Source organism: Marmota flaviventris, chromosome 7 (genome assembly GCF_047511675.1).
Source record: "Marmota flaviventris isolate mMarFla1 chromosome 7, mMarFla1.hap1, whole genome shotgun sequence".
Lineage (NCBI taxonomy): Eukaryota > Metazoa > Chordata > Mammalia > Rodentia > Sciuridae > Marmota > Marmota flaviventris.
This window is the reverse complement of record NC_092504.1, coordinates 87,998,618-88,021,913: the sequence shown is the minus strand read 5'-3', so window position 1 is coordinate 88,021,913 and position 23,296 is coordinate 87,998,618. Positions and strand designations below refer to the sequence as shown.

The 23,296-nt window shown below is 39.1% G+C and overlaps 1 protein-coding gene and 1 long non-coding RNA gene across 4 annotated transcripts in view; one reads left to right on the top strand and one right to left on the bottom strand.

Annotated features, from left to right (window-relative positions):
- Positions 1-166: 166 nt before the first annotated feature.
- Positions 167-18,302, bottom strand: Pla2g12a (phospholipase A2 group XIIA). 3 transcript variants are annotated; one of them, XR_003582805.2, is made up of 5 exons: positions 17,883-18,302; positions 7,303-7,379; positions 6,178-6,343; positions 3,162-3,525; positions 167-1,303 (listed from the first exon to the last, which is right to left on the bottom strand). XR_003582805.2 is itself a non-coding variant. In XM_027935366.2 (4 exons), exons 1-4 carry the CDS (start codon positions 18,085-18,087, stop codon positions 3,407-3,409), a joined length of 567 nt encoding a protein of 188 aa, XP_027791167.1. In that variant the 5' UTR covers positions 18,088-18,302; the 3' UTR covers positions 167-3,406. The 3 variants fall into 3 exon arrangements, 1 of the variants encoding a protein (XP_027791167.1); XR_003582806.2 differs by having other exon boundaries at positions 167-585; XM_027935366.2 differs by having other exon boundaries at positions 167-3,525.
- The window catches only part of LOC139706431 (uncharacterized), a 60,836-nt gene continuing 55,184 nt past the window's right edge, over positions 17,645-23,296 (top strand). Inside the window, exon 1 of the long non-coding RNA XR_011708000.1 lies at positions 17,645-17,946. This is a non-coding gene — a long non-coding RNA (uncharacterized lncRNA). The remainder of the gene's footprint in view (positions 17,947-23,296) is intronic.

Genomic DNA, 23,296 nt, shown 5'->3' with positions numbered 1-23,296 from the left:
CTATGCTCCGTTTTTTCAATCTATGAAATTAATGTTTTATTTGTCCCTGGGAAAAGTGTATATAAATATTTTAAAGTCACAGACATTATTTGGAGGCAATATATTTCATTACTTAAACATATCAATATTATATTTTTTGCAAAGAGCTGCTAAAATTTGGTTGGGCTTTTGATTTTTTTTTTTTTTTTTTTTTGCCTATCTTTTTATGAATTTAGTCAGTGAACAGGAAAAATAGCAACACTGAAATCTAAATATATGCCCTAGATTCAAGTTGAATATAGTACAAACTTGTGTTGAGCTTAATACACACACACAAATAATTATAGACATGTACATATACATGGATTAATATACATACATTTTTCTAGCTTTGTCTACTGGGATGTCAAGAGGTAGTGATGTCCCAATAGTAAGAAGCACTTCCAGTGTCCAGATTTTGGTTTCTTCATCCAATACGAACCACATCTAATTCTGCTTAGCTAGCAAGATCAGGTGTAGTCAGCATGTTGGATCGTAGGCCCAGATCTTGGTTTTGAAGTACTAACAAAAGGAAGTAGGTTCCTTAGAGAAGGGCTGATTCTAGGGCTGAGGCAAGGAATATAAAAGATGAGCTCAGGGCATCTTGTAGTGCCAGAGAATAAGGCAGTGCTAAAAAATCAAGAGGATTTGTCAAAGGGACAAAGCAGCCAACCTAACACAATTTCCAATAATCAAGATGGAACAATGAGCAAAAAAATATCACCCAAAGTATAAAATAAATACATGAGTCTTTACTGATACACATATTGAATAAGTAATCAAATTGAGGTGGAGGGGAGACAAATCCTTCCTACAGAATTCCAAGTACTACATTCAGATGGTCCCCCTTCTAGGAGGTTGAACATAACCCTGCCCACCAGCTACTGGACTTGCCCACAGGACTGGACTTGGTGACTGGCTCCCAAAAAACAAAATATCAAAAGAGGAAAATAGTAACTTATATTGGAGAAACCCAACTTCTTACCTAAGACCTTAGCTGAATGTCCAAAGTTAATACAATAAGTTGGTAGCATGTAACTCCTGATAGGATGCATTATGAAGGACCCTTTATCTCTGTGGTATTCTTCCTAAAAATCCATAACCCCAGTCTAATCATGAGGAAAATATCATATAAACCCAGAGGAAGGGACACTCCACAAACACTTGACCAGTATTCCTTAAAACTGTCAGGGTTATGCAAAACAAGAAAAGACTGAGGAACCACCACAGACCAGAGGCTAATTTGGCATCATGACTCATGCCTATGTGGTATCCTAGATTGGACCTGTAAAAGAAAAATTACATTAATGGGAAAATCTGAAGAATAAAGTATAGTTAACAGTAATTACCAATGTTGGTTTCTTAGTCCTGACAAATGTTTGGTTATAGAAAATGTTAATAACAGGCAGAACTGAGGGAAGGGTATAGAGAAACTCTCTAAATTATCTTTGCAACTTTTCTTTAAGTCTAAAGTTATTCCAAGATAAATTTATTTTTAAAAAATACAAAAACTGTTTCTATTATTTTTTGTATATTTTATGACCATAAACTAAACAGCTTATAGGCTTTGCTGGTCCTTGCACTTGCCTAGCATGTGTGAAGCCTGGGTTCAATCCCCATACCACCAGGGGAAAAAAAGTTAAAAAGTGATAATGGATGGCAAAACTGTACCTTCTACAAAACTTTGAAATAAAGTATCAATCAAGATTTCTAGGCACTCAAATTGAAGCCCAGTTTGCTCATTTAGCCACAAGGTATATACCTGACTTGTCTAACAGGGTACACATCTTTTAGCAGAATGGCTGCCACCATCTCAAGACACTGGGAAGACATTAGATTCCAGCAATAACACATGTTCAAAGTTAGGATTGTGGCCCTTTCTCCAGAACATAAACATAACTTTCCTTCTGCCCAGTTATGTCTATAATGACTTACAAGGGAACATCTCTGTGCTGCCCTTTTCTTTCTAAGCAATTTATACATGGCTTGGGGTCCTGGGCGAGAGAAAGTCAACAGTCAGTGGTAAGCAAAGACCAGTATGGGAACAGAGCTGAACATTCCATGGAGTTGAAAAGTTTTCAACAGACATAGCTGGATATGGTGGCCCACACCTTAGTCCCAGCAACTTAGGAGCCTGAGGCAGGAGGGCCACAGGTTTCAGATGAGTCTCAGCAACTCAGAGAGACCCAATCTCAAAATAAAAACAACAAAAACCATTCCTAGACATTGTCAGAAGCAGCCGAAGTTTTCTGAGATTTGCTCTTAAAGGTCTGTTAATAATTTGCAGTGTAAATAAGAGATCTATAAAAGACAGTTCTTTGCATCTTGCCTTTTCTACCCCTTTTGACTCCACAATTAAAGAATTAAAGAAAAAAAACAATAGGGAGAATAACTTTTTTTATTAAGACCACAATTTGGAAAAGTTATCGTCTTTAAAAATATGGAAGAGTCTACTATGAGGAGAAATGAGTACTAAGTAATAAACATTGAAACAACAGCATATAGTGCTTTGGTGTGTTATGCTAAACAACTTTTCATTTGTTTCATTAAATCCATCTTTTCTCCATTTGGGCAGAGTTTATAGTAAATGATGACATTTGTTGTAAGGGTGGTTGGTTAAATGGGAATGGCTGTGCTTCTGAACCTTGCTCACATTACCTTCTAGGCATCACAGAATACTTAGATATTCTGGGTTTGCTCCCTAAGAGCTTACCAGATGATAGTTCCAATTTTATAAGAGAAATAGACAAGGAAATGTTGTCCTTGTAACTGCGTGACTCATTTATAGGCTTAGGGGGCTTCAGTAATTAAAATAGAGAAAGAATAAGGTCAGTTCCTTCCAGGAATAAATGTGTATTTAAAATGTCATGATAGGGCTGGGGATATAGTTCAGTTGGTAGAGTACTTGCCTCATATGTACAAAGCCCTGGGTTCAATCCCCAGCAACACACACACACACACACACACAAATGTCATGACAAATGATACTTTAAATGAAGATTTTTCCATATTTTCAAATAAGATGATGTTGAATAGACCTTATAATTCATTTTACGTTTGATCTTTTTTTTTTTTTTTTTGTAAATGTAGTTGTGAAAATTGAGTTACATACTTATTTCAAAAAGTTTTCCTTTAACACATACCTGGTTTTGAGATTGATCAAGAATTTGTCCAGTAAGGCAGCAATGTCCAGGAAGACACTTGAGAAGGCATTTTTTTTTTTTTTTTTTTTTTACTTTGAGGTTTTAACGTTGTAATGTAGTCTTGTAAGGTCTTAAACTGACCCTTTCACAAAAATAAGGCAGCTTATGCTGTGAAAACATTAGGGTTTTTTTGGCAAAGGTTATATTCTTTCATGCTCATTTGCCTCCAAATGTCAGAATCTTCTTTAAAGATCAGTTTTTTCTTCATAACGACACCAACATGCAGCTCGCTGGCTGTCCAGATACGGTTTACAGCCTAGATGAATTACACTGTCAAACAAGAGCTCCACTGTTGTTTCACATGCTGAAAAAGAAGAAAATGTGATTACTGTTGGGCAATTGCAAAGCATCATTTTTTTCAACTATTAGTTGTTAAACATGAGCCACTCATATTCCTAGTGCGCATCCAAACAACTTAGGTGAAAGTCACCTCAACCCTCTCACACTGGTAGGACATATCTGCAGACTTTCAGTTTTAGTCTTTTGTCCATGTCTTTTTCTTTCTTCTTCTTTTTTTGGGAGCATTTAACTGTTCAAACCAATTTTTTGTACTAGACAGGTAATGAACTTTACTAAAACACTGATCAGTTAATCAAGGTTAACTTTTTTTTTAATCTATCACTAATAGAGATTTCTGATAACTCCTAAATTTGCATTTCAAGGAAAAGATTTTTTTTTTTTTTAATTTTAGTGTTGGGAATCAAACTCAGGGCCTCACCCATGCTAAGCATACACTCTACCACTGAACTATAATACATCTTTCCCCTAGCCCTGGAAAGATGTATTAGGTGCAGAAGAAACAAAGTTTAAACAGAAACTTCAAAATATGTCATTATGGCCAGTGGATTCTTAAAAACGATCACACGTCACTTAACACACTTAAAGTACACCTGTAATCCCAGCCTCAGGAAGCCGAGACAGGAGGATTATGAGTTTGAGGACAGCCTGGACAACTTAGCAAAACTCTGTCTCAAAATTAAAAATAAAAAGGGCCAGGGGTGTATCTCAGTGGTAGAGCACTCCTGGATTCAATCCCCCATACCACAATCACAACAAAATAAACCAAAAGATGTTTAAAGTAAATGGAACCCAGTCTCTTTCTTTACTAATACCAAATTTGGCTTAGTGGTCAGTAGACACAGGAATCAAAAGTGTTTCTTCCTTGGTAGGATTTTTAAATTTCTTTAAAGTTAAGAAAAAAAAAAGGAAACTATAAAAAAGGTAATGGAAGCAAGATGTTGTGGCACATTCCTATAATCCCAGCAATTTGGGAGGCTGAGGCAGAAAGATCACAAAAATAATGGCCAGCCTGGGCAACTTAGCAAGACCCTGTCTCAAAATAAAAAAAACTAAAAGGGATGGGAGAATAGCTCAGTGATAGAATGCTCCTAGAATCAATCCCCAGTACATTACTTTCCTTATTTAAGAAAATTGAAACATCCAAATGAGATTATTTCAACATTTACAGAGGTGTGGCACAAGATGGCTTTGGTGTTCAAAGACTTTCAGTTTCAAATATTCATGATAAGGAAGAATCTTTTTATTAAAATCATAACACTTTATTTTTAAAGTTCTCCAAAAGATTGTACCATTAAGGAGCACAACCAACCAAGGAAATACAAAGGCTAGACTATTAAGGAGATTGAAAGAAAATTGGTTTCATCATTTAGCCACATTCCTATGTCCTCCTTAGAGAACAGGAAATGCATCCATCTTCTACACTTCAGCTGTGCACTAGTTTACCTTAGCCAAAAGCATGCAAGGGGACAGAGGTGGCAAATTCAAGCTTCACCAGGTACAGAGATTTCATCCTGTACAGTTATTAGGATTTAGGGATAAAAGCTATGACTATTTATGGGACAAGTCTCAGAGTCAGACAGTCTAAAGTCTAACTTTCTGAACTTCAGTTTTCTTCCTTGAAAAATAGGGATAACACCACCTCTCTCTTTGGATTTTTGTATCAAATGGAAACATGAAGATACTATCCAGCATAGTATCTTAAGGTAAATGATTAAAAATATTAATTTCCTTTCCTGCCCCTCTCATTGCCTTTCTCTTCTGATTTCAATGAACAGCACATTCTTCAGCTTGACAGTAGAGAAATCTTATACCTACTACTACAACTACTACTTTAACACTGATTTACATTTCATAAATATTTCAGGTTTCCCCTATGACAACTCTGAGATAGGTGTGTATTACCATTCTCTTTATTTCATAAATGAGGATACCAAAGCTCCTTTTCCCTTTGCTGATTTGCATTGCATCCCTCACCTCAATAAATCACAGTGGTGACCATGACTATGCGAGGAGACCTGTGAGTCCTCCTAGTATATCACTGAACCTAGGGGTGGTCTGGGGGACCCTCCCAACATGGATACAAAAGAAGAAGGTAAGACTCAAATCTTCTAGAATATCCTTCTCCAAAATCAGTGTCCTAATGCTCTCAAATTCACTAGTACTGTTCCTCTAAAAATTTTTGTGTTGAAATCCTAATCTCCAAGATGTTGAATTAGGTGGTGAGGCCTGTGGGAGATGAATAGGTCAAAAGAGTGGATCCCCCAAAATGGCATAACTCCCCTTAAAAAAGAGGCCCCAGAGAACTGCCTAATCCCTTCCACCATGTGATGACACAGCTAGAAGGTGTCCTCTAGGAACCAGGGAGTGGGCCCTCACAGGACAATGAATCTGTCAGTGCCTTGATCGTGTACTTCTCAGCCTCCAGAATAATGAGAAACGAATCTCTATTGTCTATACACTACTGGGTCTATTGAAGTTTGTTTGTTAGTAGCCCCAGTGGATTAAGACAACTGGCTTCGGGGTTTCAATTTTGATTAGAGTCATATTCCAGGGCACAAGGATGAATAATTCTCTCTTTCTGCCTCAGACACCTTCCTCCAAGTTTTCCTAGCACTTTTTACTTTTTTTCATCCCCAAACCACCAGAACATTCTTACCCTGAACATGCTGAGTTAATCCTAGTGTTTTTTGCACATCTCGGCAGATCTTGGAGAGGCAATACTGGAATTCCTCGTCACAGTCATTCTTGCTCTTGCCACAGGTCTCATAACACCTGTCGTGTTGGTTGCAGCACTTTGTAAGGGAAGGGATGCCAATGTTAAGCTGAAAGAGGCATTTAGATGGATTATTGTTAATGAAATGCAAACATCCTCTCCTAAAGTACTACATTCAAATAGACTTAATAGAAGTAAATGACAATGACTACTATGTAGAAAACTCACAAACCCATTTCTACCTTCAGGTGTGTCCCATGTAACAAACCTTTTTACCCAGACCCACCTATGGGACGGTGTCTCTGGCATGCCTCACTGCTCTCTATTTTTCAATGTTAGAATACTCAATTTCCCACCAGCAACAAACACAACTTCCTACTGTCCAAAACATAAAACATAACTTTAAAAGAAAAAGATAAGGTCAAATTCATTAAGGGATTTCTACAGAAGCTAGGTAAGTTTGATTTTTAGTATTTTCAAAGAGTTTTTTTTTTTTTAACCTCCTAACAAATAAAATGTGCTTTTTGTGAAATTTCACAGAAAATTTTAAATATCTAGAACTCAAATATTGGTTGTTTCCTAAGCTTTCTCCATTCCCCACAAACATCACTACTTTGAATGTACAACTCTTATTTATTTTAAATAATTCACAAAACTTTTTTGTGTAGGAATCATTCTCATAAACATTTTTTTCCCATAATTATGGGCTCAGGTCCAGTGTCCCCAACAACTGCCACTGAGCCTTGTTTTTATATAGAACACATGTTTTATTTATATTTTCCCCCCTAGTATTACTCTTTTATTTTAAACTTTAAAATTGTGTTTTAAAATAATTTAAATGATATAATTTAATTTAAATGATATTAATGTAAACAAGATCAATTTTACACCATTTTGTTTTTTCTAAGAGTTAAATGTTTTGCCAAAAAGGAGTGTAATAAACCTAATCACTACTACAACAAGCAAAATTATTTGTAAGCCTAGGAATACACAAAGTCTTATATTGTCAAAATTATTAAAACAAAAACCACCAGTCATAATACTTACCAAATAAAAAATAATACTTACATGAACACCAAACAGCGGAGAGCCACATCCATTTGGAGGGGAGGGTTTATAACCATAACGTGGAAAAGGCTTAGATCCTATAAAATATAAATGGTATCATAATTAATTTTCAATATTAACAAAAATAAAATATATACTTTAAAAGGTCTGCAATGTACTTAATTCTTGGAAATATTTAGTGTTTAATTGGATGGCAACATAAGTGATTATGTTTTTATTTTGATAAACACTAAGAATACTAATTATTGTTATTTCTCCTGTGGTGAAGAATGTGGAACATATACAAAGATGCACATATATACATAGACACAAATAAAGCAGTTTATAAAATGCAATTACTGTTTATAAACCAAGATAAAGCCAGCCTATTTTCCAATGCATTTCAACACTTGACTTATTTAGGATAAAATCTTGTAAGGCAAAAATTTCTTCAACCCTCAGAAAATGCTCCCCTACACACAAACCTCAATAACCACTAACAGGTTTAATCAGGCAGAGCCTAAAGCTAAGGAAGACAGGGTCATTCAATGATCACTTAATAACTTTAATACCATTATAAGATATTATAGGACTGCCCCCACTCCAGCCAACTGTTTCACGAATATTACAGCTAATGAAAAAGTCAAGAGGGCATTTGGGGAATTATATTACTCTAGCTATGCTATAATTCCTAATAGCACCAGTGGCTCAGTAAAAAAGAGAAAGATGACATTATCAAACCAATCTTAAATTTTGAAGGGTACTTCAGAAATACCTCATGTAATTCAGAAATCACTTCAACATACCAGATAGTCATCAACTGTCTTCTTGAATGTTTCCCACAGACCTCCTACCTCAAGAAATAACCTACTCCACTATGAATGGCACCAATTGTTAACATGTTGGTTCTTCTGCCTTCTGGTATTATTAATCCATTAAACGGATTAATCCACTGATGAGGTTATAGCTTTCATGATCATACCAACTCTGAACACTGTCTAAAACATTACCTTTTCAAGGGACACCTCATACCCAAAGCACAACATACTTCAAAGATGAATACTTAGGAGAGACCTAAAGTATTCCACTAACTTTCATTCAAGCAGCATTTATTGCTAGAAGACTTAAAATAAAGAGAAGGTTACCCTCCAAAAGTGAAGGAAGGAGGGAAAAAAGCAACTCTTTTGGTAATCAACCATCTAAATAAGTAACTCACTCAAAGTAATGATTGAAAAATGGTTTGAGTTGATAAGAAGTTTCATGCTAAGTTGAGATGACCGAGAAGCTTCAAGAGAGTATAACCTCATAAAGAAACAAAACAACAGCCTGTTCCACCCATTTTGAAGAAACAATGTGTACAAAATGGAATGATTAAAATAAGTCTAGAAAACGGAGTCTGATGACAGAACTGGCATCTAGTTTTTACAGCCCCATTCAGGAAGAGGGGTTGTCTCAGGGCCCTCAGAAGCTGAAGGTAAATGCCTCAGACTATCACCTCAGTCATGATCCTTCAACTCTTATCTCCTGAGTTTACCTTCATTTCTAAGAAAACTGATTTGGCTTCCCATTCAAAAGGACTTACATAAGGGGATATATTAATCACTTGGATGTCTAATGGGCCTCTAAAGATGTCCTTTCTGACATTCACCACAAAACTATTCCATCCAGTTCTCTCTTCTCAGTTAATGGCAACTCCATACTTCCAGATGCTTACAGCAAAAAATCCTAGCCATTCTTGATTCTATTTTCTTTCATCCCACATTCAATTCAACATACTCTGTTGGTTCTACCTTCAAAATGTTCATGATCTAACTAATTCTTACCAATTCCACTAATGCCATCCTATTCCAAACCACCACAGATTATTGCCATAATCACTCGACTTTGGTTTCCCCACCTCATACCACTCCCAACCATGGTCCAATCTTAGCACTGAATCTGAGTGATCTCACTGAATTATACATTAGATCAAGTCTTTCTTCTACTCAAAATCTCTCCAGTGGCTCCTCATCTTATTCAGAATAAAAACCAAAGTCTGTAAACCTTAAAAACTCTATATAATCTGGCCTTCTATGACTTCTGACCACATCTCCTTACTTCTCTCTCCTTCTCTTTCCATCCCATCACATCTGATCTTTTGCTGTTTTACAGACACTCCTGGTCTGCTCCGGCTGCCTGGGGACATCTGAACCTGCTATTGCCCTACACAGATGCTTGTGGGAGACTATCCTCGCACGAGATTTGGTTTCCTCCCTGGCTGGGCCAGAGGCGCTTTAGGCACATCTTGTATCCAGAGCTTTCCCCACCCTGCTCAGGTCCAAGGGCTTATCCATGTGGAGGCGTATCTGGCCACTACCCCAAAGACCCAATTGTCGCCCATAACCTTGGGACGCTGCCCCCCTTAATCTTCATTGGATGAGATTTTCCCCAGAATTTTTTGTTCCCCAATAAAAGTCCACTCCCTGGCGTGTTTTCTCTCTCTCTCTCTCTCTCTCTCTCTCTCTCTCTCCTCTTCAGTAAACCTCGATACCACAATAGGTGGCTGGAGGCTGGAGCTAGGAGGAGCTGTCCTGGAGCTGGTTTAAAGGTAATTAGAGTCTTGTCTCTTTAATTCAAAACTCCCTAGAGATTTCTCATGTTTGGAAGCTTCATTCATGAAGCCAGTGCTGGTTGTGGGCTAAAGATGCTCTTCCTCCTGATATTAGCAATCTGCTCCTTCATTGCTATAGTCTCAAATGTGATAGTCTTAGGAAGAGGGATCCCTGCAAGATGAGTAGTTCACGAGGGTGGAATGCTCATGAATGGAATTAGTCCCATTATAAAAAAGGCCCAAGAACTGCTTTGCTCCTTCACCCATGTCAGGACACAGCAAGAAGATTCCATCCTTCAAAACCAGGAATTGGTGTCCCTCACAAGACACTGAATCTGTTAGTACCTTGAAGTTATACTTTCCAACATCCAGAACTGTGAGAAATGCATTTCTGTTGTTCATAAAACACACAGCTGATGGCATTTTCTTACAGTATCCCAAATACACTAAGACGTTTACATTCTCAGCAAGGCCTTTCCTGACCATATCATTTGTAACACATATGACTTCTAATCTTTTTAAAATGTGGCACTCCAGAGGCTGGAGTTGCAGCTCAGCAGTGGTAGAGTACTTGCCTAGCACATGCGAGGCAATGGGTTAGATTCTCAGCAATAAGTAAATAAACTAAAGTAAATAAGTAAATAAAATAAAGGTCCATCAACAACTAAAAAATATTTAATAATAACAACAAAAATGTGGCACCCCAAACTGAACATCATTAGCTATGTTGGGCCTATCACACCCCTTGGATTTTTATTTATTTATTTTGCATTTCTGAGGATTAAACCCCGGGATGCTCTATCACTGAGCTACATCCCCAGCAACCCCTTCCCCTTATTTTGAAACTAAATTGTCCAGGCTAGCCTCAAACTTGTCATCCTCCTGCCTTAGCCTTCCCAGTCTCTGGGATTGGAAGCATGCACCATGCAACCAGTTCCTATTACCCTTTTTAATCTTAATTTTTTATTCTAATTTGTTATATATGATAGCAGAATACATTACAATTCATATTACACATATAGTGCACAATTTTTCACATATCTAGTTGTATACAAAATATATTCACACCATTCATGTCTTCATACTTGTACTTAGGATAATGATGTCCATCTCATTCCACCATCTTCCTATTACCCCTTTGAGACAATTATGAAAAAAACTCATATTAATAGAGCCTGAGACAGCAAGACAGCACACGTTTCAGTTGTGCCTCAGAACATGCATAAAAGAAGGAACAAAAATAACATTAGTTCTTTCTAAAATGAACTTTTAATATCTACTTCTAGAGACTCAGTCCTTTAGCAATTGAATTTTTGAGTAACCCATTAGTCCATTAATCCATTAACTGCAGAAATGGATTAACCCATTCACAAGGGCAGAGCTCTAATCATCTCTTAAAGGTTCCACTTTTTAATACTGCATCTCATCATGGGAAATAAATTTCAACATGGGTTTTGGAAGTGACAAACCATATTCAAATCATAGCAGGGAGAGGCTGTCATATTCTTAGGAAATCCTTTCAGTTCCTCAAACATTATCAGAAAGCTCCCTCTTGTCAGGGGTTTTAACAACCAACTGTTCAAAATGTTTAGCAACTTTTCTAGAGATACACATTAAACAATGGGTCGCATTGTGAATCTAAAGAGTACAACAAACACCCAGCATGTTCAGAAAGCCTGGAAACAGAAAAAATAAGATGTTTACTATTCATATTTCTCAGGTTCACAATTAGACTTAATGGTTCAAATTTAGAAGTGTTTTCCCTAAAATGGTGTCTGGAAGTTGAATAAAAAAAAAAAAAAAAAGGATTGATCTTACTGTATGAAAGTGATACTGATTTGCCTATGTGTTCAACTTTCCAGACACCTGGTAAGTTCCCCCTCCTACCAGTTTACAGATTTCTGGCACCTCTTCCTATTCTGTTCGAACAAGACTATCATCCTCAGCAACTGACACTGGGCTAGAGTTTTGAAGGCACTGTTTCAAGTGCCTACTTTTCCCCTTTTTACCGGGAAGATATTTTCCTCAACGTTCACCAATAGCAGTAGTTATACAATTTCTTTCCGTGGTATTTTATTTAAAGCCATACAATTTTCTTCTATTTCAATTCTATAAAAACAGTCATTGACATTTTAATGAGATGTAATGATAGTGATACACATATACATGTTATATTAATACACATAGACATGTTCTTATTTTGTATATATTTCTCACCCACTCTAAAGGAATAAAGAATGACAGAGATATACAGAGTAACAACAGGTGAAAACAAACATGGAGGCTAGGAGTTTAGGAAATTGTTATCTCAATCGCAGAGTGTTTATAATTGTTCTGAGGAAAAAAGATAAAACTGGGTAATAAAGATTCAATATCTATTGATTTGAAACATTGGATAATAACACTGTTGTGATTCGGATATGAGGTTTCCCCAAATGTTCATATGTAAGATAATGCAAGAATGTGCAAAAGGGAAATGATTAGATTATGAGGGCTACAACTAACAGTGGATTAATCCACCAAAAGGATATCTATACTGGATGGTAACTATAGACAAGTAGGGTGTGGCTGGAGGAAGTAGGTCACTGGGGACATGCCTTTGAATGTTATCTTTTGTCTCTGACATCTTACTTTCTCCTCTTCTTCCTGGCTGCCAAGAATACAGCAGCTTGCCACCACCACACCCTTCCACCATGACAGTCTGCCTCAACTTGGGCCCAGAACAATGGAGGCAGCAGACTATGGATAAAACCTCTGAAATCAAAATAAACTTTTCCTCTTCTAAGGTTGTTCTTGTCAGGTATTTTGGTCACGGTGACAAAAGCTGACTAAACTAACACTATAAAATAAATGCTGGTAAAACCGGTTCCCTAGTGTAAGAAGCAAAATGGGCACGTGTGTCTAGTGTTTGGTTTCTTTGGAAGCATCCTGCTAATTTCACTTCCTCAGAGAGGCCTTCCAAAAGCTCACCCATTTAAAATAACACCCACTCCCTTTCATATCCACTTTACATACAGGGGTTGGCTTTATTTTTCTTTCAGGCATTTATCAACCAAATTAAAATAACAGGACAGGAACTTTGTCTTCCTCACCTAGAATATTCTTAGCACTAATGAGCATCCAAGAAATTACTTAATAAAAAAAAAATGGGAAATATTCTTTGCTGAAATTAAAATATTCTTTAGCCATAGCAAAACACAAAATTGCTAGTTTCCTGAAACATTTTAAATTGTTTTAAAGTTCTAAATTCACCTTCATGTTGAAACAATTATTTCTGAATAAATTATTCATTATTTGTTAAAGTTCATTTGGACACCAAAATTATAAATATATTAATTTAATTTTAAATGTTGTTGTAAGTGGTGTTTTAAGCTGCTGAACATTTAAAAGTTTAGCATTTCTACTAGTGCTAGCTTTTACAAAGCAAACAAAAACTCAATAACAGAAGAAAGGAAATTAGAATCAAACCAAAACATCACAATGTACTGGAGCCACTATACCCTAAGCTTTATAAGTACATACATAAAGCTAAGAAAATGAAGAGATCAGGGAGGAATTAAAAGCAAACAAAGCACAGAAAGACCAGTCATGGGAGACTTCATTAATTTCATTTTTTACTTAAGCAGTATTTCCTTTTCTTGATGTCTTATCATATGTATAGACAACTGAAATCTAAATATTTACATGGTCTGAGACATTAGTTCTTTTCTACATACTTTTTCCTAGATTTAACATAAATACCCCCAAACAGATCAACTTTTTTTCACCTGAAAGAATATGAAGCAGATCAGAAGCAGAAGAGGAAGGCAGCTGGGTCACACAAAATCTTACCACTGTTTTGTAGGAAGTGTAATGGTAGAATCCCAACCTGCATTCACAAACATTGGAAACTAAACCCAGCATCATTAATCTCCATAGGGTCAGTATGCCTCTTTGTTTTTCTAGTCCATTCACTTCTCTATTTTTCTCAAATTCCAACATCTCTGTTCCCATCATTTCAGTGGATGACCTTGAACACCTACCCACTTGACATCAAAACCCACATCTTTGACATCAGAACCCACATCTTCGAACTTCATCCTATTAACTGCTATCTGTTCTTGGCCAATCCCTCTATGTACTAAAACCCATACTTCTCACCTACCCAAGATTAGTCTGCAATAATTCTCTCAAGTGTTTCTACTTTCTATTCAATCATTCTCAAAAGCCCACAAATACCCCATTATCCTTCGTAATGCCCCAAACTATTCTTTTCATTTCAGCTAATGGCAACTCTGTACTAGTTGATCAGGCCAAAAATTGTGGTATCATTTAAAGAAAAAAAAAAACCTTACTCACACCCCACCTCCAAGCTGTCAGCAAAATCTACCTTCAAAATACATCCAAAATCCAACCACTGCTCATGCCTCTGTTGCTACCAACAAAGACAAAACCACCACTACCTTTTATCTAGACTCCCTGCAAGCATCAACCAGTTTCTATTGTGGGTCCCCACCCTGCTTGACCCTTTTAGTTGTTGCTGAGAGCCAGGCTGAGTCTGTATGGCCCCTGGCATTTTGCCAACAGTATTGATTGACAGGCGAGGCATTACTATCCGCCTCTGCCGCAACTTTTGAGTTCTCGCACTATTTTGGAGTTCTCCTGGGGATTTCCGGGGATTCCCCGAGAGTTCCCATTGGTTGGGGAAGTGCAGGAGGAGGGATTTCCGGGAGAGATATTTCCGGCTGGGGGTTCCTGGACAAGCCTCCTGGCGCGTTCGGGAGGATTCCCGGGAGCTGTGTGAAGTGTTTTCCTGCAGTTTAAAAATAAAGTTTGTTCCTGCTTCAGTGGCTCTGATTTGTGCCCAGCCAGACTGCGGCAGTTGTCAGTAAAACAGCCAAAGGGATCCTCTTAAAATATAGACATCTGAGAGTAGAGCAAGACAAAAGCCCGAGGGAAGAATGGGGATGTGGTTTGAAATCAAACACCTTGTATATGTAATTTTGTCAAAATGAACCCAAATACTATGTATAATTATAATGCTCTAATAAAAAAAATTAAGACCAAAAAAAAAAAAAAAAGTAGAGCAAGCCGATACGGGAGGGAGGTGGAAAGGGAAAGGGAAGGTACTAGGGAATAAGATTGATCGAATTATGTGAATATACAAATATGGCATAATGAATTCCACTATTACATATAATTATAATGCACTATTAAAATTATATATGTAAAAAATTAAAATAATTCCTGAGGGGAGGGTAAAATGAAACAAACAAAAAATATACACATACACGTCTATAATCCTAGCACCTGGGGAGGCTGAGGCAGAAGGATCCAAATTCAAGGCCAGCTGGGCAACCTACTGAGGCCCTGTCTCAAAAATAAACAACAACAAAACAAAACAAAGCAAAAAAAAAAAAAAAGGTCTGGGGATGTAGCTCAGTGGTAGAAACCCAGTGATTCAAGACTCCTGGCTTCAATCCTTCATACTGCAAAAGATATGTGTGTATGTTTGTGTTTCACTTAATGAAAAAAATGACATTCATAATTTTAAAATGTTTTTAGAAAACAATTTTTCTATTTTCTAAAGGAAACTAAAAATTTTTCTTCCTCAAATCTTCTCAGGTATCAAGGAGAAAAAAATTAAGAAAGGGTGGTAACTACCAATTTGTTCCCCTAAATAACTTTAGTCTCAATAAAGCCTTTTTCCCACCCAAAGGTGGATGGCCAAAAGTAAAGGAGCAAGTCTCCATAATGCCAGTCCCATAAGTAAAACAAGCAGGGCCCAATGCACCAAGTCTGTGTACTTTAATCTGACCGCCCTCCCCCTACCATTATCTCCCTCATCCTGCTTTTTTTCCTTAAAGCTTCCTTGATCTCTTTATTGCAACTGAAAAACATCCCTTATTCCCTATGCTCCCCTACCTTTGGGATTTGTCTTTCTGTTTGGATCTGATTTGGTCTTGTGCCAAATCTATGAAAAATTGACTCATTGTTCCAGGAAGATTTCTCAAGTAATGGCAATTAAAAGAATAGTTTTCATTGAGTTGGAACTGTCAGTATGCTGGCTCTGAATCACATGTCCACTGAAAAGACATTACTTACTAAGAGACAAAAGGACCTTACTCTAAACTCCAAATGCAAATTTTGTGAGGCTGGTGGAAGATGAAGACAGTAAAGGTAAAAGGAAAGATGAAGACAATCTTTTAATAGAAATAGTATCCATTCAACTTCAGAGATATTTTAAATGTAACTAAACTCTACTACTCTACTCTTAACAAAGTTTACGAAGACTACTCTTTCTAAGCCTTTCCTATCTCTGTAAATGGCAACTGCACACTCCCTTTGGCTGGGGCCAAAACCTTCAAAGTCATCTGTGACTGGTCTTTCTGTGCTGTTCCATCTGCCTGGAATGCTCTTTCTTCAGATTGTCTCAATTCACCATGTCCACTTTCATATTTCTTCTAAAATATTCTCTTCTCTGTGGGGGCTTTCCTGAACATCCTGTTTAAAATCAAACTGCACCCAACTCTCCATTACTGTCTTTGCAGACTTACTGGCATAATACAGGCCATATCTGGCTCATTTCACTTATCAGTTTTCTGATGGTCTCTCCCTACCACAACAATTAGAAGAATGACACCTGACATAGTCGGGACCCTAATAATTTGTGTACTGAGTAAAAATGACTAAGTAAAATCATAACTTTTGCCTCAGGAATGGCTATCATTTAATCTTTAAATTACTCACTCACTTGTTCCAATAAGCTCTACAAGAACAAAAACACTCTTCCAGATGCATTTAGGCATAAATTTTACAAGCAATAAATAAAACATGTCTCAGGGGCTGGGATTGTGGCTCAGTGGCAGAGAGAGCTTGCCTCACAAGTATGAGGTGCGGGGTTCAATCTTCAGTATCACATGAAAATAAATAAATAAATAAAGGTATTGTGTCCATCTACAACTAAAAAAAACCATGTCTCAGTACCTGTTCAGCACTTTAACACATACAAGATGTAGCTCATTCTTCATCTTAGTTAACATAAAGCTAGAAATTATTTGGAGAATTACAGGCAGCAGGTGGCATCACAGTTTTACATGATATAGGTTTTAAGTTCACCTATACCTACAACCTAGTTTTACCATTAAAGTGATGAAGTTTTCTATTGTTTTTCAGATACCGGCATTAACTAGACCCATATCTTGTGCTATCATAACATTCTGAATCTCCAAACAGAAGTCCCAATGCTTACGTGAACTACTAAAATATCTAAGCAGTCAAGTGATTAAAATAAAAACCAGAAACCTCTGAGTTTATTATTCCCTACACTGCCACAAGTCCTCAGTTTCAAACAGAATTAAAGTCTTTTTTAAATGAAATTAATGAAAAATTATACTAATATTGACCAACAGTTAGGAGGGATCAGTGATATCCAAAGAGAGCTGTCAAAGTTTTACTAGACTATTTTCTAGAAGTTACCCGAACTCTCTCTCAACAACTGAATACACCAGAAATCTGTTCAAAGGTCGTAATTTATTTTCTGCAGCTTTGCAGAAAAAAAATAAAAACCACTTAATACTAACTCTCGAAAAAGTGAATAGGGCATGATTTAAAAATTCTCGGTTAGCTCTGCATGTTCAGCTGACTCATGTATCAGCGCCAAAATACAGAGCTAAAATCAGTCTGTTCCACTCAGTTCCCAGGATTCATATGTCAATAAGTTCTTAGGCAATTCTGTGCAATTGCGGGGGGGGGGGGGGGGGGGGGCGGGAAGTGGCAATGAAAGAACAGAGTACACAGGAACAGGACGCACTCCCGCGACCTCTTTCCTATCCTAACAACAGTGGGGCGGACTTGTATCCAGGTTACTCAATCACAAGAATAGCAAGATTCTAGCAGTGGGTAATCTTTTCCACAGCCAAAGGACTCCGTCAAGGTCTGCCCTGCATCTGTCACTCTCGCACTTCCACGACCCAGCTCACCCCAATTCCCCTAGAAGCACGCGGCTCGCCGGGCCTGGGTACCCTCTCACCGTCGCTGCACTTGTATTGGCAGAGCCCGTCCTCGCCTCCCAGGAGGTCCAAGGCGGCGTTCAGGTACGTGTCTATCTTGTGAATGCCGTTCCGGATGGTCTTCAGGGTGGCCCTCCAGTCGGTGGTCTGATCCTGCTCCTGGCACCTGACAGGGGCGGCCAGCAGGAGCAGGAAGACAAGTGCGGTCCGCGGAAGCACGGCCATCCGCGCAGTGCTGGGCCGCGTCCAGCCCCAGCCCCACCCGTCCGCGGAGCCCCCGGGGCGCCCTAGGCGACAGCGCGGGCTCCGGGCTCGTCGGCTCCCGGCGTCATGTCCACGCCTCCTTCGGGGCCGGCTGGCTGGCTGGCTGGCTGGCTCCTGCCGCCTTCGCACAGCTGCCGCGAGGAGGCGGCGCGGTCGCGGAAACCCGCGACCGGAGTTCCCAGCGCTGAGCCCAAGGCTCACGTGCGCGCCTGCGCCAGAGCGTGGCGCGTCAGAGGCGCGAGCGCGCGCGGCGGCGGCTCCAGCGCCCACGTGGTAGCGCCGGCGCGCTCCCGAAACCTTCGGACCGGGCTGGTGTGAGAACCATCTGAGCGGGCTTTAAAATACCTGAGCCTGGGCCTCTCCCCGGAAAGTAGTCAAATTACCCTGGTCTGGGAAGCAATAGACACTACTACTTTTTAAAAGCCATCCGCGTGGTTGTACCGGGTGGTCTACACCGTGTGGTTACTATGGGGAATGACCCCCCTAGACTTGCCTGGGTTGTCGGGGTTCAGCTCTGCCCCCCCCAAAGAAAAAATTGGGGGGTTCTGGACAACTCGAGAGAAATGAGATTCCGTGCCCTCTTGCAGAGAGTGATGCCAGGGTCCATCTCAGTATCGGGGAGTGCGGTTGTCACCTGGGAAAGCCTGGCTTTGTCTTCCCAGGTCCTCACCCCGACCTCCACACCACTGTGCCCGCGATTGGAGGCGCTGAATTTAGTTAGAGATGTCAATCCAAGTCCTCAGGGGTAACAATGTAACCAGGATGAGCTAGATGCTGGTTTGGATTTTCTGGAAGAAGAAAATGGTTTGACGGTAAAACCCACAAGCTTTTTTGTTTTGTTTTGTTTTGTTTGCCTTTTGGGCAAGTAAGGCAGATTCAGTAGGCTTAAGTAAAGCAAAATGAAACTTAAAGAAACCATGGTGTTCCTAGGCAAAGTATTTTGTGACTTGATAGTTCTAGTGACATTTCTCTGTATTTTTCCCAGGCACTGTGCAGGATCCATAAATAACAATTGCAGTACTTTTTACCAGAGCTATAAATATCTGATTCTCTTATTATCTCAGCAGTTGCCAAGAACTGTATAGTAGGATCCAGGGCAATGTTGCAATTGTTGAGATGAGGTGTGTTCTTTCTAGTTTGGCATTTTGCTACAAGTTTTCCAAGCTTGTAATCAATGTGCAGAGTTCATATGAATCACATACCTTTGTTGAATGCTTCTTCTGTGCCATTTGGGCATTTCACATACATGATCTCTCATATTTAGAACCCCGCTTTATAGGACACAGTCTTTGACCAGTTAAAGAAAGGGGTCCTTCCCCACCTAGAGATTAGCCCAAATTCAGAGTTAGCGAAGATCAGACTTTTGTCCACACTCAGCTCCCAAGCCAGGTTCTTTGATATGTGATCCGCTCACATCACACTGGATGAAGGGAAGGAATGTGCCCAGGGAGGTATTATCCTCCTTTTTATTTTTTTAACAGTGAACAAGTCCAGGTGAAGAGAAATCATGTGATATCCACTTATTAACCAAGGCCTCCCAATATGCAAAAAAATCTTTTTTTTTTTTTTTTGACAGTACCTTTCAACACATTAAGAAAGAAGGGGAGCAGCTTCTGCTGTGAGGACACAGATTTAGTCTTCTGTGTCTCAATTCTCTTCAGGGATTAAATTCTCAAACACCAGTTTCTCTGATTAATGGAACTACATACTTTTCCTCTTCTACTGAAAACTACATCTTCTCACTGAGCTCCCAGAGGCACCTGTGAGGATGACCTAAGGCTGAGCCTAAGCAACTCCATTTTTAAAAACTCCAGTTTGAAACCTGCAGTCTCACCAGGCACACCCATAGACCCCTCCAGTTGGCCTCAAACAAGTTACTTCCCCTCACCCTGATAAACAGAGTGAAGCCCCTGGCAGGCTGTCCTCGCTTATCAGGCGAGAAGATCAGGGTGGAGACCACCAGACAGATGTTTCTGACCCCAGGGTAAATGATGTCACTGGTCACCGAGGTCTGAGTGAGTGTGCATCTGCTGGACATAAAGCCTAAGGCTTAAGACTTTTGAACTTAGCCTGCAGAGGGAATGTCTGTCATTAGCCTGTTATGATTAAGTGTGTTTTGCAATGCTTAGAATTAATCTAGAATTGTTTGCTGTGAATTAATTAATCTAGAATTGCTTGCTGTGAATTGATTATGTCTATTCCAGTGCCTAGCATCAAGGATTGTCATTTTCTTGATTAAGAACCTATAGAGTGAAATTGTATTGAGTAATTTGAGTGAATAAAGCATTGAAAGGGGCAAAAGCACGTGGACATTCTTTATTTCTCCCTTCGACTGCATAGGTTGCAATTTTGTCCCCTTGCGACACACCACAAATTTAAAATGTACCTTCTTCTCTTCCCCTGTTCTCTTTATTTCTACAATCAATGGCAATATCAATCACCTCATCCTCTAAGAGGACATCTAGTGACTACCCTAAACTCAAAGCCCTCTCCTACTACCCTGCTATCTACTTTGTCCCTAGATGTGGTCTTTTCACTCCTTAACATCTAGGATCAGGGTCATCCTCTATCCCTACTTTAGTTTCTACCTTTATCAGTTTTCATTTGAATGCCCCAGTTGTCTTCTGACTTTCCCCACCTAGAGATTAGCCCAAACTCATTCTAACCCTGTCTCCCACACATCTTCCTCACTGCCTTCAACTCGAACTTTCCAGTTTCCTTCAGTAGTCCCAACTCTTTGGCATTTGCCCTCCTTGATATGTTCTTTTCTCCTTTTCAGCTCTTCCCCAGCACCCTTGGCTCTAGACACACTGACCTGCTCTCTGCTCCTGTGTGTGATTGACTCTTTAAACTGCAAAGCCTTTGCATTTGCATCTGCCTGGAAATTCTTCCACGATTCAGATTAAGCTCAGAGGCCCTCTCTGACACTTCAGGCAGATTTCTCTTGAGTTTTTCTTGCTATCGTTCCTGGCAAAGTGCAGCTTCAGAATTTATTTTCTTGTCTGCCTCCTAAGATAGTGAGCTCAAAGACCAGGGTCAACCATAATGTGATGGTAGAATGCCACATCCAATGAGCTCTGCTCTCTGAATACCTTTAGTGAAGTCCAAGTTAACTCAGATATGCAGCAGTGGCCAAAGGTATAGCAACATCCTTCAGTGCTCAGCCTCTGCAGTACAATGTATGCAAGGATAGTGGGCCTTTCAGCAGCAGTAGAGATGCTGATGGAGCAACCTCCTGTGGTCTTTGAACATTATTCCTAGATGCATAGACTCCAATTCTGTGGCTGTCTAGGAGATTTTGTGAATAAAATTATTTATTTATTTATTCATTCATTCTCCTGATGGTGGGGATTGAACCCAGGGTCTTGTGCATGCGAGGCAAGCACTTTACCAATTGAGCTATATCCCCAGCCCCAAATTATTCTTTATATTATTATTATTTACTAAACCAATTAGACTGGCTTTTATAGTCTGTGATTAGAGGAGTTCTGAGTCAGATCTCTAACCTGGGAAAACCCTGAAGTCAGGTCATTCCAGTACTGCTATACCTGATATCTGCCACATGGAGCCACTTTGGAGAGCTGTCCTTTAGGACCTCACCTTAGTTAACTCTCCTTTGGAGCCCCCAGTACTAGGGGCTTAACCTTAACACTTTGACACCTCTCCTATCCCTGTACAGACTCACCTGGTCTGTTGAGGGGCCAAGATACCAATGCTTTCCCAGTCTACAGACTTCAGTTCTTTTTAATGGTCTCATATACAGATATCTTCTAAGGTGCCAGAACTGCTGGGTCAGGACTTGATGGTTTTAAAACATATTCTCAAATTCTTTGTGCTTCAGTCAGCTCTTTTGCTGTCATGACCAAAAGACTTGACAAGAACAGTTTTTGAGGAGGAAAAGCTTATTTGGGGCTCAGGGTTTTAGAGGTCTCAGTCCATAGACAGCTGGCTCCACAGGTGGGCCCAAAATGAGGCAGGAAATCATGGTAGAAGAAAGAAGTGGAGGAAAGCAGGTCAGGACATGGCCATCAGGAAACAGAGAGAGAGAGAGACTAAGCTAGGCTCATCAGAGACAAAATATAAACCCCAGAGACACATCCCCAGTAACTCATCTCCTCCAGCCACACCCTACTGCCTAGCGCTATCACCTAGTTAATCCCTATCAGTGGATTAATGTACTGATAGGTTAAGGCTCTCACAACCCCATCATTTCACCTCTAAACTTTCTTGCATTATCTCACACATGAAATTTTGGGGGACCCCTAATATCTAAACCTTAACACTTTGACACCCTTCCCATCAAGAGATGGATTTTGGGGGTTGGGGTTGTGGCTCTGTGGTGGAACACTTGCCTATCATGTGTGAGGCACTGGGTTTGATCCTCAGCACCACATATAAATAAATAAATAAATAAATAGAATAAAGGTATTGTGTCCATCTACAACTAAAAATGTGTTAAAGAAAAAAAGAGAAAGAGATGGATTATGCCCCCTTCTCTTGAACCTAGGGATCTTGAACCTAGGTAGAGTGATAAGAATAAACTTCCAAGGATAGGTTAGAAAAAAACTATACATGTTCTGCACTTTCTCTTGGGACATTCACCAACTGCTGTGTGAGAAGTCTGGCATCCCTGAGTTGGACTCCATTTTTGGACTCCATGTGGAGAGACCACATTGAGCTATCTGAGGAGCCCCAGAGTTACATATGCAGTTTACACATTCTGTAAAAAAGTCATTTTTAAATATCACAAAATATCACAAATTAATCATATATCCATAGTAGATGTTCTTCCTGTTCACATAAATTTTTAAGCAATATTCAAGCATGTTTGTGTTTCCTGTGTTTGCATTACTTTAGAATCTATTTTTAAGCTTTTAAAAATGTATCTATAAAGATTTCTCAAGTACTTAATAAATGAAACAAAATAATCATTATGAAAATATAAATAGCTACTATAGCTTTTTCATCTTTTTTTATGAGTTTCCTATCAATCATTGTGATTTCCTGTTCCTCAGGGAGGTTGATATATTTTTTATGTTTGGTATCTCGACACTGCTGTGTTATGCCAGATTCATGGGACCCCAGTAGACCTCCAGGAGCCGAATCCGATGCAATCACACAAGAGTCTTTATTGCAAGCTGGAGCCTGGACTCACAACCATTCCCAATGC

Excerpts from the sequence above, each read along its gene's own strand:
- Pla2g12a (XM_027935366.2), bottom strand. The coding sequence starts at position 18,087 with ATGGCCGTGCTTCCGCGGACCGCACTTGTCTTCCTGCTCCTGCTGGCC. Across the intron at positions 6,344-7,302 it reads CTCCGCTGTTTGGTGTTCAT|CTTAACATTGGCATCCCTTC; the intron begins GTAAGTATTATT and ends TGCCTCTTTCAG. Across the intron at positions 3,526-6,177 it reads ATTAACTCAGCATGTTCAGG|CATGTGAAACAACAGTGGAG; the intron begins GTAAGAATGTTC and ends CTTCTTTTTCAG.